General features: G+C 36.3%; 1 protein-coding gene across 6 annotated transcripts; it reads right to left on the bottom strand.

Annotated features, from left to right (window-relative positions):
• Positions 1-38: 38 nt before the first annotated feature.
• On the bottom strand, positions 39-18,123 carry wdr90 (WD repeat domain 90). 6 transcript variants are annotated; one of them, XM_052596013.1, is made up of 42 exons: positions 17,803-18,123; positions 16,530-16,624; positions 16,231-16,407; positions 15,584-15,722; positions 15,329-15,499; positions 15,067-15,193; positions 14,375-14,442; positions 14,177-14,289; positions 13,851-14,066; positions 13,695-13,760; positions 13,518-13,586; positions 13,262-13,372; positions 12,210-12,355; positions 12,059-12,116; positions 11,651-11,769; positions 11,360-11,521; positions 11,124-11,254; positions 10,569-10,685; positions 10,240-10,475; positions 9,987-10,129; positions 9,565-9,695; positions 9,310-9,440; positions 8,316-8,477; positions 8,110-8,238; positions 7,902-8,032; positions 7,746-7,780; positions 7,161-7,283; positions 6,859-7,091; positions 6,616-6,718; positions 6,245-6,366; positions 5,938-6,094; positions 4,976-5,166; positions 4,715-4,883; positions 4,492-4,621; positions 3,878-4,046; positions 3,673-3,795; positions 2,497-2,677; positions 2,283-2,413; positions 1,050-1,193; positions 779-898; positions 587-671; positions 39-501 (listed from the first exon to the last, which is right to left on the bottom strand). In XM_052596013.1, the coding sequence occupies exons 1-42, from the start codon at positions 17,813-17,815 to the stop codon at positions 344-346; spliced, it is 5,535 nt and encodes a 1,844-aa protein (XP_052451973.1). In that variant the 5' UTR covers positions 17,816-18,123; the 3' UTR covers positions 39-343. The 6 variants fall into 6 exon arrangements, with proteins under 6 accessions (XP_052451973.1, XP_052451974.1, XP_052451971.1 ...); XM_052596014.1 differs by having other exon boundaries at positions 3,878-4,049; positions 7,746-7,783; positions 13,851-14,054; positions 17,803-18,117; XM_052596011.1 differs by having other exon boundaries at positions 3,878-4,049; positions 17,803-18,117.
• Between the last annotated feature and the right edge of the window lie 78 nt (positions 18,124-18,201).

Genomic DNA, 18,201 nt, shown 5'->3' on the forward strand with positions numbered 1-18,201 from the left:
ATAGATAGTAATGGCCTTATTTAATGCAACGTGAGTACTTCAGTTTTTATGAATTTTATTTCTGAAGCTCAAAGTGCATAACAATTCCATAGACTTTCTTACTAGCAAAATCATTTTAGACCGTGTAAAAGTATAAAAACTGACAACCAACTTTATCCAAGTGTATCAATAACATTAAAAACAAATAAAAACTCATGAGATTTAAACTTAAAGTCATGCTAACTGGATGTAAAACATGGCAAAACTTCTCTGCTACATCAATGCAACATTTCTACTAAACAGAAAAACTAACTCTGACTCAGGGCTCAACCTATGAAACTCTCGCATTAGTGTTGTGTCAGCTCTATAATCCGTGTACAGTCCACAGGAAGAGCTCATTATGAGCAGCGGTGAAGAGCTGAGATCCAGACCAGCTGAAGCTGCACATGTGAACCGAGTCACTGTGACACGTGAAATCCTGAAAACGCCCGCTGGACGAATGAATCAGCTTCAGGACGCGCTCTGAAACACAAAGCATCACCGGAATATAACTATAGAACTCAAAAGACTTTCCTTCTTATGCTTTAAAGTAAAACAGCACACTAACGGTTTGATCCAACAGCGATCAGTCTTCCAGTTGAACAGAGACCGAGACAGAGCGCCCAATCAGCAAGAGAGATCGTCCTCAAAACCTGGAACACAAAAACACACACAGAACCAATGACATGACTTGGACAATAAAAGTGTGTGGAGAGTACACAGTCATGGGCAGAAAGGCCAATATCAAGTGTTTCAGTACCTGTTTCTTGTAAAGGCAGTAAAAGATGATCTCTTTTTCCACAGCGTAGCCCGTATAGACCACCGTTCCTCTCTCGCTGGGGCTGAACGCAGCCAAACTGGGTGGTAAAGCCAGAGCATCCTGATTAAAAAGACAAAACAAGTTACTTCTTAGTCTTTTCAACTACAATAAACACATGAATAATCAGAGCAGCTCAATGAGATAAGTGGAAATAATATACAAACAAGTTCTAAGTATATTTATTGGCCTAATGCTCATGAATATTAATCACCTTTGGTGAGTTGGGCGCTGGAAATGTCAGCCAATCAAGCAGCTCGCATTTATCCTTCATCCAATCAGCAGCCCAGATGCTGACACGCCTGTCTGCGCTTACAGCCAACCAGAGCTCATTTCCCTCCAGGCCAAACTCCTTATACTAGTAGACATTTATATGAGCACACATGACATCACTCAGCAGCAGTGCTACACGGTTTTGGGGTTGGGATCAAATTGGGAGTTTTCTGATTAAAATGTGATTTAAAATGCAATAAAAATATGCTCCGGGTTTGCTGGGCTTGTTTGTAGGGCTGCACAATCTGTTAAAAAATTATTATTTATCAAACCTACTATATTAATAATAATAATTATTATTATTAACAATAATAACAAATTATTTTATTTTATATAGCATCATTACTAAATACTGGCCAACAAAAAAGTTATTGTATATTAAAATCACTATAATTAATAACAATAATACATTATTGTTATTGCTATTATTACAAACTAACAAAAATATATAAAATAATAAGAAAAATAAGAAGTTTTACTATTGTAATATTTCACTGTAAAATACAAAAATTACTATTTAAGAAAAATTTATATCAATATTACTATAATTATTAATATTATTACTGTTAATAATAATAATAATATCAATTTATTATTCATTATAATTATTATTACTATTACTGAATAAAAATATTAAAATTAGAACTGTTACTACTTTAATACTTCACTGTAAAATAAAGAAAAATAAAATATTTCACAGTACATCTGCTGCACAATACTTATATGTATGGCTGTGCTAAACTCTTCATGTTCAAAAGCTAAACCATTGTGAGCAGATTGCATTGAAAAGCTTCATTTTGAAACACACAGCACATATATTTAATTAAATCACAGCCTTTAAGATAACAGCATTAAGCTATATTATGATCTTGGTATGATCTTTATTTCAGTTGCGTTACAACGACCCTGTAAGTATTTGGACACTTAAGTCACACTTTAAAATATGACAATGTCATTAAGTATCTGTATATCTGTATCTCTGTATCTCAAACACTGCAGAATCATTTTCCTTCACTAAATTTAACTTTTCGTCTTCATAATATAATAATTTCATGTATTTTTAAGCACGACTTCATATTTTCTAGGTATGGCCCACAATTCCACATCATACACAATGTCGAGTCATTTGCCTTGCAAAACTGAAAACCACAAAATCAAACACACAAGCACGAACCTGTTTGCTGGTGCACTGCACTGTAGTTATGGGCGCCCCCTTGTGGTCCCGGATGGTGCGTACAGTGACTCCAGTGACGGGACTGCTGACAGTAATGAGACCATCACGACCACCAGACAGCAGCACATGACCTACACATACACACACATGCATATAGTGAACACAAACACATAACGCTCACAAAGACACAAAGCACACACACACACACACTCACCGTAGTGAGAGTACTGCAGCGCACACACAGACACAGGCTGAGGTTGCAGTTTCAGCTCCATCTCGGCCGACTCCAGACTGAAGATCCTCACAGTCCCGTCACTGTAACCGCCCGCAACACACACACGCCCGGTGGGCTCATACACACCCCTCGGAGGAGACCAACACACACACTCACAGCTCTGCCACACAGAGAAACATACAGAGACACAAATAATCAATTTACTGCAATGGAAAATTGTTTGATACTCAAGAGTTTGACTGGCGACCAGAAAAAAGATTAGCAATGATTCCATTAGACAAGTTACACCACCATTTAAAAGCTAAAAGGTCAGTAAAATGTTTTTATGTCTTATGTTCACCAAGGCTGCATTTATTTGATCAAAAACACAGTAAAAACAGTAATAATGTGTAATATTATTATCATTTCAAATAACTGTTTTCTATTTATATATATTGTAAAATATAATTTATTCTATTGATCAAAGTTGAATTTTCAGCATCATTACTCGAGTCTTCAATCGCATGATCTTCAGAAATCATTCTAATATGCTGATCTGCTGCTCAAGAAACATTTCTGATCATTATCAATGCTGACAACTGTTATTTTTATTTCATTTTATTTGTTTGTTCAATTATTTTTGTGGAAACCGTGATAGATTTATTTTCAGGATTCTTTAATGAACCTGAAGGTTCAAAAGAACAGCACTGATGGAAATCTTTTATAACATTATAAATGACTTTACAGGCACTTTTGATCAGTTTAATGAATACTTGCTCAATAAAAGTATTATTTTCATTAAAAAAAAATTAAAAATAAATAAAAGTCCAAAGTTTGTATGAAAATTTTGATGGCTCTATCGCATTAAAACAACTCTGGAAAAAAAAAGTGAATAAAATGTCCAAAATTATAAAAACGAATAAATATATTGGTGAAGTAAAAAAAAAAAAAAAAGATTATTTGGCAGGAATTCACATACATGAACTAGGATGAAAACACTTTTATCCATTAAAAAAGTCGTGTGAACAAATTTTGTGCTCAGATGGTAGGCTACTATGACCTCCTATTGACACGCAGTCATTGATTGAGCAAACATGAAGTTTGTCAGTGAATTTTGTAATTGAATCCATTTAATAAAAAAGCCCCAGCGGCTAGTACCTCTGTGTTTATGCTCACCTGGTTCAGCACTTGAAACTGCACCAGCAGCTCGTGGCTCTGCAGCGCCCAAACTCTCACACTGCCGTCCTGCCCACAGGTGGCAAAATGCTGCTCATCTGGACTGCAAACCACACCGTTCACCTACAATGAGAACACAAACTTACTGTTGCTCTTTGAAGCATTTCAGCGTTCGCTATGGATGAATTCCACAGCTGTGTCGTACCTTGCTCTTATGGCCGCTGATCAGCCGTATACTGGTGCTGTCAGCCCAGTTGATGTACCAAAGGGTTCCTGCAGTCGTACCCACAATCCCCATGTCCATGACATCATCAAACGCTGCACTGACCACTGTCCCATCCAACAGCAGTTCTTGTTCCAGCTGCACCTGAGCTCTTCCGGAGTCAAAACAAGTGATGCTCTTTTAATTGTTTTTGCCAAAATTAAAGCTAAGGAAATATGTTCAAACTAAATATGGACACCATGTTTCCACCTCGTTGAAAAGGTAACTTTGTATTTCCCTTAATTGCAACTATATATTTCACAATGTGAAAATTGCGTGATATAAATGTTTTGTTTATTTTCACGCAATTGCAACTTTATTTTCCACAATGTCAATTTACATCTATTATTTTTATGACTTTTTAAAATGTTTTACTCTTGAGGTTGAAATGGGTTCTTTAAATGTCTTTAAACAATCGTTCGAGCTCTTTTTTTATGTTTATTTAGATGCTTTATTAAAGACATTTATAATGTTACAAAAAAAGTTATATTTCAAATATTTTCTTCTGTATTCTACATTCTATTCAACAAAGAATGCTAAAAAATGTATCATCTTACCCATCATCCTGTGTTCTGCTGCTCTTGTTATTTGCATTACTGAGACTCTGGACCGAAGCTACAGACCACAGTCTCAATTTTTTGGTGTTACTGCCCGTGACCAGCTTATTCTCACGGCAAACTAACACACCTACACAAATGCAAAAACAAAAACAGTTGCTAATTCTGCTTCCGTGCATCCAAGATCATAAATGTGATCAAAAAAGCTAAACCCCAAACACACCGATCTCTCCTGCATCTGCTTCCCAGGTCACAAAGCAGCGCTGTGTGTTACAGTCCCACACACACACGTGGCCGCTGTTTGTGCCTGTGTACAGGATCCGGCGAGTGCTATAGCACACTGATGTCATCTCCGCCTCTCCGACTGCATCAGGTAAACTTACTTTCTGCACCTGCGGGAGGAGGAAAGCTTACTTTGGCTTCTGTGCTTCTGTGCAGCAGTGTATGCATACTTGAGTTTCTTTCATACAGTGTCTGTATGGACCTGAAGTTCAGTGCTGTTATCCTCTGTTTGTATCCGAGTAAACACAACAGCACTGCTGCCGACGAGTGTCAGCTCATCAGCACTGAATGGACAGAAAGAGGCATCATGCAGCGGGACGGATATCTGAACGGTACAGAGCAGCTCAAAAGATCGTGTGCTCCACAGCGCCACCACCGGCTCCGAAAAATAACCTAGGAGCATAATATACTGCACCATTACAATTTATTCAGTATAAAAGACACTAAATGTATCATCTGTATTAAAGAAAGTCATTATTTGAGGGGATTTTCATGGAATGCCTTGAAATGAATAACATAATAATATTTATAATAATATATATTTCATATTATTAATTGAAAAAATACAGCTCCAAATTGTTTGTTTTATTTAAACATTTTTGACATGGTTATCATAAAAAAAAGCCTACTAAAGTAACCAGGATTATTTTCGTCCCAGCAAATGAGAGTGTTATTTTAGTATGTTTAATATACTTGTTAATATTCCGAATTAGATTGCATTTTTATATTTGTTTTCACTTTAATTTAAGTTAGGTTTAGTAATTTTGTTGTGTTTTCTTTTTTTAAATATGTCTTTACAGTTATGAATTATTATTTATTTGCACAAATTACAATCATCGATGAATACAATATAACAAATTGTAACAGTCAGTAATAGACAGTAGCACTCGTGAACAGAAATACAGGTCTAAAATAACACTATCGTGTTAACTATTTTTAAAAGAAAAAAAGTTTAATGAGAAATTACTATTTTATATAATAAAATACTATTTTATCATCCTTCAGTTAACATTTATTTTATGTTTTAAGTTTTAGTTAACTATAAAAACTCTAATGACTTCCAATTTCTGTGTAAAACAGCCAAAATATTTGTTTGCCAAACTTGTATTTAACTAAGAATATTCCATTAACAGGACCCCATAATGCAAAGCATGAAACACTGACCCACGGAGAGCAGATACATGTCATCCCTGGAAAAAGTCAGGCTCTGCACTGCTTCCTTGTGGTAGGAGAGGCGGTTTGTACACGAGCCATCTGAAGCGTTCCATATGCAGATGAGGCTGCTGTGAGAAGCTCCGCCCCCTGATGCAGATGCAACCATCTGCAGGGTAAATCAGACAGAGGTTTCATTCAAAGGATGCACCTAATTTTTGCTAACAATCATTGGTAAAGTATTACTAACTACTAGTGCAAGCTCATGAAGATTGTGCGATTTATATAAAGTATTTGCAGTATATACTAAATCATGCACCTGTGCATCATGGGTGATGGCGAGCGTTGAGATCTCCTCTGTGTGGCCGAACCACTGTTTCTGTGAGCCTGTGTGAAGATCCTCAACGACGACAACACACCCACATGTGTACACAAATAAACCTGCACACAAACACACACAAGATGTACAGTAGCTACAAAACAAGTGCGTACAAATGCCAGGGTGAGAAAATAACATTGGCTTGAGGTAAAAATGGTATTTAAATCTACAAAAAAAAGCAGTTAAAGTAAATTAAATTAGCATTAAATTTGATCTGCTCAAGTTGCATCAAAGATTTTTTTAATAGCCAAAAAGATGGATATTTTATGAGACGGATATCATAAAAGTGTTTATACTTGGTTAGTATTTACCTGTGTCTGGATTCCAGACCATATTGTTACGCCCATTGCCATTATAGCCAATCACAGCCTTGAGGCTTAGCCCCGCCTGTCCTGGGGGCGGAGCTACTGTGTTCTAAAGACAAAATAATTGAGGAAAGAAGTGGTCCAAAAAAGACACATTATACAAAAGTATTTTAAATACTTTAAATATTCATAAAACACAATTCACTTTGAGATTAACATATTAATGAATAATGGATTAAAAATAGATACCCGGTCTAACACAGAAGTCTTAAAACGTGGAGTGAAGTGTTTATAACAGTCTGGACGGACTGCTGTGTCTTGTATTTTCTCAATCTTTGATTGGTTAGCTGAGAGTGTGGGCGTGTCCTCATCCTTCACCCACTCAGTCACTCTGAGGAAGGAGGCGTGTTTGGGAGGAGGGGAGTGGGCGTGGCCTGTGGTGGGACTTAGCTGTAGTTCAGTAGTAGTATCGCATAGGAAACCTATAAAAGTAAAGCATTCGAGATGTAACAGTGACTCATTAATGAGGACAAATGCTGATGGACACATACCTTCGCTGTCCTTCAGAGCACTGGAAAGAAAATTCATGACAGGTGGTGAGGAGGGCTGAAACAATGCCTTTCGAGGACTCTCATTGGACAGCTCGGCTCCATTTAGCTCTGCCCAACTGTGATCTGAAGAAAGGGAACAAATTTAGAGCTGTCATACATTTGAACCAACCCTAAAAATAAATAATAATAAATAAATAAATAAATGTATATATACACATGTATACTATTACAAATCATATATATATATATATATATATATATATATATATATATATATATATATATATATATATATATATATATATATATATATATATATTGCACACACACAGTATAGTTATGAAAAACACATATGCACACTTTTTTTGCATAACATTAGTGAAAATGTTTATTTTAAATTTTAATAATGCAATAATAAAATAATTTTAATAATACAATTTAAAGGTCATAAAACAGACATAATTTTCTATATGGAAACATAAAGGAACATTTTGTTCCTTTGATTTTGCCTGATTTGTGAGATTGACCTAAGCATTCACAAGCTTCATTTAACAAGAGACAAGATTAATATTTAGCTTAACATACCTGATTTACAAGGGAAGACTTTTATATCTGGAGACCTAGTAAAGAAAGAGTTTAACAAATACTAGTTACTTATAACAAATAATTAGAGATGAGTTCAAAACAATACTTTGATTGGTACCATGTACAGTATAATGGAAAACATAATAGAGGTCTTACTTGCAGTTCGCAGCTTCCTGTGGAGGTGCCAGGAAGTCCCAGAAGAAGAGGGCGTCGCCTACAGTGACCACACCCTTCTGATCAGGTGTGAACCTCACCTGCCTAATGGGCTCTGAGTGACCAATAAACACCTGGAGGAGAAACGGACACATTCTTGATCTCATTCATCATCTGAACATCATCAAATCCAGCATTCAAGCAAACATACCTGTGAATTGACGTCCAGGTGCATGTCATAGTCCCACACCTTCAGAGAGTTCTGACCGGCCGTCAGCAAATAACGGCCATCTTCACTGACCGCCAGAGACACACACGGATGCTTATGCACCTCACATACCTGTAAGAACATGAATATTGATTCTGAAATCTGATATTTAAATGTTTTCAGAAAGAGCTCGCCCTTCAGTCTTTCACCTGTCTGAGCAGTTGTCCTGTATGTGTGTCAATCCAGAGGATCTTATTGGCGGATGTGGTGATGAGCAGGTGTGACAGTGACGTGGGTGAGAAACACACATTCAGGGCAGAGTCCAGCGTTGTGCTCTCAACATCCAGAATACTCACATCAACCCGGAGTAACTGTGACACACACAAATAAACACTATTCAGCACATACAGTATGTCACAAATTGTTTTGTTATTGTTAACTAAAACAAACTATTACAATCATTTAAAACATCTGAATAAAGCTGAAATAAAATACAAATAATAACATTTTAATATTACATGAAAAACTTGGTAATGGAATGCTAAATTAAAAAATGCTAAAACTAAAAGTGAAATTAAAATAAACTAAAGCTACTGATACATTTAAAAGTATATTTATATAGGACAATATTCACCTTTAATATACCAATAGACATATGTTTTGAAAACAAAAACTAATAATGACAAAAGAAAACAGCAAAATGATAAAAAATGTAACTAAAGAGAAAATTTAATTTAGACATGTTGCCTTTGCAAGTAACAGAAATAAGTTTTTATGTAATAGATTACTAAAAAGAAAAAATAAAGCTAAATAAAAATAATAAAAGCTTAATTAATAAAACCTAAAACTAAAATTAAAATGAAACCTGAAAAAATAAATAAATATTAATAAATAATATAATAGTATAGAAATAACAATGGTTGTAAATCGCTGTTTAAAACAATATACTGAACTTGAAATCAGTACAATTTAATAATACATTTTCAATAATAAATGTGAAAAATAAATTGAGCTTAAATTCAAAATTAACTAAAATGCAAAAGAAAAAAAAAAGGAAAAAGAGTTAAATGTCCCAGATTCATTTGGCTTTCATTTTTTATAGGAAGGTGGTAAGTAGACAGGAAAGAAACAGTGAGAAAGACAATGGGATCTGGTCATCTGATCCAGATGCTGTCACAAAATGCTTTCCTGGTTCTGATGTACCTCATTAAGTGACTGAGCTTCCATGATCGTGACAATGTATTCGGTCGGACCAACTAGTGCCAGACAGCGGCTGTCAGAGCTCACAGCCAAAGTATCCGGGCCACAATTCACACTCCATGCAACCGCATTACCTTCGAAACATTAACAATAATTCAGAATGCTGGATCTACACAGATATTTCAGATCTCCTGAAAAGCTTCTCTACAAATGTGTACTTTACAGTATATCGTGCTGTAAGAGCGACCGTTTACTCACTCAGAACACGGACCACATGATGGTCATGTTGAGAAGAGTTATAAAGTACCAAGTATCCAAGAGCACCAGCGCTATACAGACCCTGACCATCAGGAGAATAAATCACACACTCAACTGATCCACAGTGCTGCCTGCAAACACACACACACACGCACACACACACACACACACGCACACGCACAGAAAGAAGAACAGCATTTATTGAAAACAGAAATCTTTTGTGACATTGATCAATAGTAACAGTAAAGACATTTATAGTTTAGTTTTGTTAATTCTTAATAAAAGTATTAATTTCTCTTAAAAAAAAACCCTTACTGATCCCAAACTTCTGAACGGTAGTGTATGTGCTGGTCATTACATAATTAGTAAACATTACAGAGTGCTAAAATGTGTTGATTTGTCAGAACAAAGTGTGTACGTACCTGTGCTGGGCCATTAGGCTTGATGTTTGGATATCAAACACCCTGACAGTTCCAGAGCTCGATCCACAGGCGAAGAGAGGCATGCTGGGATGGAAAGCAACTGAACAGGGACTTTCATCATCATCAGAAACAAAATCATAGAGCTACAAGACAAATAAGAGATTGCTTTAATGTAATACCAGTCCATGTCTGTCGTCTGTGCAGCCACCAGACATGCCATGCATGTTTCAATACAAATATTCCCATAACTGACCTGTTGCATGGTGTCCATGTCCCACACCCGTACAGTGCTGTCTCTGGACACTGTGGTGATCCGCCGTCTAACGCAGTCCACACTAAAGCCCAAAACACTTGCTGTGTGCGACCTCATCAGTGTACGATAACCGCGGCTACTGACATCCAGATACCCAAGATTCCCTGTGGCTGTGGCGGCTAGAACCCTCGAGCCATCCGAGGACACACACACCAAACTGACAGGCCCCTCATGCTCTGCAAACACACCAAAACCTCAGTGATTCATGAAGTTAGTTTTAAGCAAGCGAGACAATTTATTGTGAGAGTGACTGACAGTAGAGCACTGACCCGCCTCTAAGAAAACAGATGAGAAGTCAAGAGGCCACAGACGCATGAATCCGTCCTCTGAACCAGTAACACAGAATTCATCACACACACTGATGCTATTCACTGCAATACCAGCCCCTGGAAATGCATGTATAATACAGTCAATAATAAATAAATACTACGTTTGTTTGTTTTTTTACCATAGTTCTCAATTATGATTAAAAAGTGATTTTAGAGATGAAAGACAAAAAACGAATAAAAAAAAAATTATTTCCATTGGAATTTTTTTTTCATATTGCAATGATATTTTTTGTGATTAATAAAGCAAAAAAAAATTATAACTAATGAAAATTATAAATTCCACCATGCACATTTAATTTTTATTTTTTATTTAATTTAACTGTTTGGTAAAAAAAAAAAAGGTTAAAAAAAGTTTTTTTTACTTTTGCAGAAAAACTGATAGGAATGAAAGATTCGGATTTGGACCGAAATTAAATCAAATAATGAAGTGTCTAAAGACCCTAGACAGAAAATAATTCTTGTTATTATTGCTGCTCACAAAATATAAATTCTCACCTGTGCTAAAGGTCTGTTTCTCCCTCTGGTGGGCGTGGGTCTCCTGAGCTGGGAGGAGCCTCCTGATGTTTTTTATTGCCACAGCGACATAATCGATCTCTAGGATGTGACCACTCCTACTGCTGACAAACCTGCTCCAATCACAAATCACCTCAGGATGAGATCACATCATTAATGTGAGCAGGTCTGTAAACTACAGTCATTTATGTGGACAGTGTAGAATTTAATGTACTCACAGTGTGCGCTCATCCACTGGACGATCCTGAGTGTGTCCTTGCTCGAAGGCGAGGTCAGTAAACTCTAAATTGTGATACTGTCCCAGATTCACCGGACATGAGCGTAGAGAACCGCCACGCACACGCCACAGACGTATGTTACCTAAACCACACGACACCATACTGCACACACAAACACATATTCACAACCCTGTTAATTATATCTATCATACTATACATGCATTTGCCCACTCCACATTAAATATCTAATATGTTCTGAATGGCTGTAACAATATAAATATATATGCACACCGTGTTTCATCAAAGAATGCTATTCTCATTGTCTGGATGTCCACATCTGTGTGTGCTTTAGCCAAGACAGGAACCACACTTCCTTCTGCCACACGCCGAGTGTTCCAAAGGACCACCGTCTAAACCAGCAAATAAAAAATAAAACCACAAAAATACACAGATTCAGATTATTTTATTTAATGTTATGTCAGCACTCAAAGCTATTTTCATGGCAAAAATACAATTAAAAAAATACAAATATCATATAAATACAATAACAAATAAATAAATAAACACAGCAAGTCATATTATATAAGATTTTTTTTTAATTAACACATGATAAAAAAAATCCAAAACCTTTTCAGGCATAATCTCAAAAATACACAATCTTTTTTTTTAAGTACAGTTCCTTATATGCAAAACACTTACAGTTTTGTTGTGGCTGTCTTTCCCTACGCCACACAGCACTCCTCCACTCTGAGAGAAACTGAAACAACAAAAAAAACATCACCTGAGCTTGAGAAATCCAGCTGGCATGGCACACAGTGACAGATCTGCTGTAAATGTGTGTTTGTTGTACCTGAGCAGATTCAGAGCATGTGTGTGTGTGGGAATGATGGTCTGACACACTCCTCTGCTGTAGCTCCAGAGACGAATCAGACTGTTTGCGCCCATCTGAGCGGATGCCAACAAAGCAGAGCTGCTATTTAACGCCAGAGCTGAGACCTAACGAACAATAAGAACACATCAGCATGAAATCAGTGTCAGCTAGACTAACTATAACTTAAAATGGTGTGTATGATAAGGTTACGACCATATTTATAAACCATATTTAGTGGATGAACTATGTTATCCACTTGCCTGGATACAAACCCCACACTAATTAAACTCTATACTAATGTGACAAGCTGCTATATTGTTTGACATAATATTTACAATAACAATAAGTTATTTAAAGAATAGTCAATAAAATAATACGTACTAAATACTACACTTAATATCACAAATACATATTTATGTAAAAATAATATAATATAAATCAAACAATGTATTTTATCATGTTACTATTGTACACTGTAACAGTTTTTTAAAAGCAATGCAAGCCACAGTGAAAGCTGTCAGTTACAGTGACTGTACCATGGTTTATTCCACTTTACATCATGCAAACCACCACTAAAACTTGATAAAATTACTGTAATTTTGTAAAACTATTATTTAATTATTTAAACTTTTGACACTCTAGCGGTTAATAAACAGAACTGCTTGCGTCTTGCGGAAGAACATCGTAGCCGGAACTACTTCTCTCTGTTTATGTCTGTAGAATCACAAAGGTACTGGGTTACTCCGCCGCGGTATCCCCGAAGCAATCTAAAATAGTCCGTATATAAACACTTATTATAGGTGCACCCTAGTGATTCAGGACAAGCTAAAAACACGGTTTGGAAAATGGATTCATAGTGTACTCGCTTATTATATACATTTTTCTACATTTTGAACACAAAGTTACGGACCGCAGCTCTGATTTGTTGTTTCTCTTACCGCTTCCGGTAAGCAGTTCTGTTATTAACCGCTAGAGCGTCAAAAGTTACCGACTGCAGCTTTGTTTGTAAAATGTTTTTTTTTTTTTAAGACCTTATCTGTGTGTCCAATGAAGAATCTCTGTTGTCCGGAAGAAACTGTCATGCTGACGATAACGGCGTGACAAGGATACACAACTTCCTCTTCATCAGACGTCCACACAGCCTGAGAGACAACACAACATCAGGTAAAGCAATTAAAATCATTTATTACATGCTATAATCAATGCATTAAATGTTGATTTCCAGATGGTGCATTTTTGTGCCCCTTTTATTGTGTGTTTGTGTGTGTGTTTGTGTGTGTCACTCACACATCTCACTGTAGCTCCCCCGAAGCCAATAATTCTGTTCAGCTTCAGAATGGGGTCAGGATACAACTTCTGAAATATAAACAGAGACCCTCCAAATTACCACATCACACAAAAAGAGCCTAGTTGTAGATATACACACAGCTCTATCATGTAAGCCTTGCTTTGATGCGCATTAACCTGAGGTTTCTTCACTGGTTGCTCAGAAGACAGAGAGACAGGCCGAGGAGATGCTGCATTGATCACCTAAGATGAAAGATTTAGATTGTTTCTTCCAAATTCTTGTCTTGCTAGGATTTCAACTGAGGAAACTAATCTTGTATCTACTTTACGTACTGTTATTTCCTCCTCACTGTCTGTCGTGTGAGTATAGACGTCATCCTCGCAGTGAGCGTAGACATGAACTCCAGCATCATCAGAATGCACGACTGTGACCTGTTCGTCCACCTGTGACCTTTGACCCGGTGACCCCGGGCTCTCTGAGCCTCCAGAGTGTGCATAATTCAGCTCAGGCACAAGCTTTGTCTGGTTTGCTGAACGCTGCTTAGTGCGCTACGCAGAGAGAAAGAAGTGAAAGAGAGAGAAAAGCCATTAGGGGGTTGTAAATGTCAACATTAGTTGCACTGGAGTGAAGCTGAAATGAAGTTCACACAAACACTCACTCTCGCAGGTTTGGGGGTGGTGATCTGCTGGATGAGGGAGACTCTGTCTTGTACAGGTTTACTGATCTTTACAGCATGACGCTCTTCTCTTTGAGGACTTTTTTCGGCTGAGACTGTGGAGAGAGCATATGGTTTCATCAGATAAAATGCACAGCGTTGTCTGCGATTGTGTGCATTTGCATGCTCAAGAAGACTCACTTTTAGTTTCACTGCTGGATCCTTTTTGTATGGAATCAAATGGTAACTTTGTTCCATCTGAGGGAAACCTGTCAGTTACACACAAGAGGTTCTATGTTTGCAATAAACATTCTGAAACAATGAAACAACACTGGTTTGTGAATCACTGACCTTATTTAAATGCACATCAATCATTTAACAATATTCTATTTAGTATTCAGATTTCCACAATTATTATATAGACAATATCTTGATTCCACAAATTCTAGAATATGCTTCTTTTAAACTGAAATTTGTTGCATGTAATTACCTTATGCATAAAATCCACAAAAAGGACCTCAGTCTTATGTAGTGTTGTCGGGATTTTTTTTTTAAATTGAAAAGCATTTGTAAAAAGTGCTAACTAATTTGTGCAAAGGCAGTAAAAAAAATGTTATAACTGAGTATACTGTGTAACGACAGCATCTTGAATCTCTCAAGAAAGTTAATAGTTAATACACCTTAAATGGAATGAGATATTTATTTAAACATAGTTATTGTTGAATATCAAGTGAACATGAGAAGCTTAAACATATATGGACAACCTATAATACCAAAAAGGTTTATTAAAGAAACAGCTCACCAAAAAAAAACATCTGAAACTATTCCTTTCAGCAAGGTGTTTGTTTAACAGAAATGTGTTCTCCTAATTCTCCACAACAGGTTACACTCACCTAATGTAATCATACAAGTCGTGCCATCTCTGGCCTTTCGGTACAGGGAAACACATTTCTCTGGGCATCGGTGCAGTGCAATCTGACAACATCACACCAGATTGCCTGAACTCAGAGAATGACAGACCTACAAAAAAAAAATTACTGCGTAATAATAATAAATGTAATTTATATAGCACCTTTCCAGAGTGCAAAGACAGTATACAATAAGCAACCATAACAGACACAACCACACATGAACACAATTAAGATGGAAATGTACCGGGGTCAAACAGCAGGTCGCTGGTGATGATATTTTTAACAGACATATTGGCACAGAGTTTGATGCTCTTTAGGTGACTGTGGGTTCTGTTGAGGTAAACCGAGAGCACATAATGTAGATCCATTGTCAAGCACGTCCACCTCGTGCTCGGCGGCGCACGGCCCACTAAACCTGAAATGCACAAGTTATCAATCAGAAAAAAATGGTTGCTGCATCTAGAGAACATCATAATAAAAAACTAAAAGTGTGAGATACCCTGTTTAGCAGTACAGGCCGTATTCTCATACACTGAACCGTGTGCAGCTCCACACAGAAAAGGGAACTGTAGCCATGTCGCCGTGGACTTGAACTCTTTGAACATGTTAGAAAACGAAACACGGATCACCTGACCCTCCTGAATGATGAACAAGACAACAAATAGCGATAAATCAAAAGAAAAATCATCATACACACATGTGTAGATCAGTATAATTACATCAACCAGGAACAATGTTTATATTATTAGTTAAAACTAAAGAAACTAAAAATCGTTTTCGGTCATTGATAAAACAATATTAGATGAACAATTTAAAAATGAGAGATTTTGCTTTGGCGACTGATGCAAATAAGTTTAAGTTGAGGAACTAAAATGACTAAAACTAAAACCTTAATAATAAATTAATTAAAATTATGTAGAAATATAAAAAATATATATAAAAAAAAAATCAAACTACAAATAAAATTAAACCTGAAAATATTAAATATTTTTTCGGAATGATAAACAAAGTAACAAAGAGTGATGAATCAAAAGAAAAATTATCCAAATATATGCGTATAATCATTATAATAGAAATACTATCAAAGGCCTTATTTGTAAACATAGCATCATTGCATAATTATTCACATAAAACTACACTTTTCACCTCAACAGCAATGTCTAGGTGCACTATGAAGTGTTTGTTTGGGCTGGGTCTGAACAGCAGGTAAAGGTATCGTCCGGTGAGACACAGAGACTGGCTGCTGGTTTTGGGCAGGAGGATGTAGTTACTGGCCGGTATGGAGCCGCGGATCCGGAACACAGAGCACTTCAGGTTCTTGTCCTACCGATAAACAACACAGTACAATATAATAAAAATATGAATACAAAAAATGAATGCTAATGAGAATCCTCTGTAGTAACATCATCATATTATAGTCTCATAAGAAAGGAACAACCTCCTACCATGTATGTGGTGACGTCTCCCTCTTTGCTGACTTTCTTCCATTCTTCTATCTTCATATGTTTGAAGATATTCACATACGGCTGCTGCCACAGAGCTGATAGAGAGACAGAGGCACATCAATCACTGCTGTATGTTCATTTTAGATACACCCCCCTCTGCATGTGTGCTGTACATAGTTAAAGGGTTAGTTCACCCAAAAATGAAAATTATGTAATTAATGACTCACCCTCATGTCGTTCCAAACCCGTGAGATCTCCGTTCATCTTTGGAACACAGTTTAAGATATTTAAGATTTAGTCCAGGAGCCTCTGTCCTCTGTAAATGTCAAATTTATGTACGGTCTACTGTCCATGTCCAGAAAGGTAAGAAAAACATCATCAAAGTAGTCCATGTGACATCAGAGGGGCAGTTAGAATTTGTTGAAGTATCGAAAATAAATTTTGGTCCAAAAATAACAAAAAATTCAACTTTATTCAGCATTGTCTTCTCTTTCGGGTCTGTTGTGAGCAGTATACCGTACATAAATTTTTCAATTTTTCAAGCTCTCGGAACAAATCTAAAATATCTTAAACTGTTTTTCCTAAGAAGAACGGAGGTCTTGCGGGTTTGGAACCTTACGGGGTTGGAGTCATTAATGACATCATTTTTGGGTGAACTAACTCTTTAACAGCACTGTGAGAGAAGGTTTAGATAAATCTTTAAAAAAAAAGAAAGAAAAAAAAAGAAAAAAGAAAAGTGTATCATACCTAAATAATACAAATAAGATTAAACTATAAAATATATTAATATAAATTAATTGATTAAAATAAAATAAATAAATAAATTAATAGTACAAACGCCAAACATTTCAGGAGTGAGTAGGAACAAAATTATATGAATAATAAATTAAAATACAAATTAAATAAAATAAACAATAAAATAATAGTAGCTACAAACGTAAGATAATAGAAAAGAAACATTCTCTAAATAATATTTAACACATATTTATAATGTTCATTTTCCACAAACTAAATTAAATCTTAATACACGAAAATTACACTTAATTTTATGGGGTCTATGACATCTGCAGGGTTAAAAACCTCTTTTGAAGGGTATAAAATCTGTACTGTACTGCGTTATATTGATTTGGACAGTGTGTTCTGCTGCATTGTATGTACATATTGGGCTGTAGTGTATATTCCATCTTTCAACGAACAAATTAATTCAGTCCAGGTCCATTTCAGATGCTTATTACTCATATAGTGAAGTGTTTAATGGGTAAAGCAATCTTACCTCTGGATGACATTATTGTTTACTTCACGGTTCTGATTCACCTGTTGACAGCTAGCGGACTGTACGTTAGCTCACAAACTACCAGGAATTAACTGACTTCGGTCTCCTACGAGTCCAGAAAGATATTATCAATCACAGCACCTCATTTCATCGTACTACAGACTTTAATTTTCGGTTTTGGTCGCAGTTATAAGGGTTTTGAAGGTCTGTGAGTTTGTTGTGCCGTTGCCAGTTGATGAATCGTTCATCTTCTCGCGCTGCAGACCGCCGCGACGCGTTCGAACGGCATGACGTAAACCGTACGTCATCACGCCCAAAACTGTGACCACCGAAATACAGACAATGCAGAGAAATATAATTTTATTTTATTTACGCATGTTTTACTCATTGTGTGGAAAT

The sequence above is a fragment of the Carassius gibelio genome, chromosome B24 (assembly GCF_023724105.1).
Source record: "Carassius gibelio isolate Cgi1373 ecotype wild population from Czech Republic chromosome B24, carGib1.2-hapl.c, whole genome shotgun sequence".
NCBI classification, from domain to species: Eukaryota; Metazoa; Chordata; class Actinopteri; order Cypriniformes; family Cyprinidae; genus Carassius; species Carassius gibelio.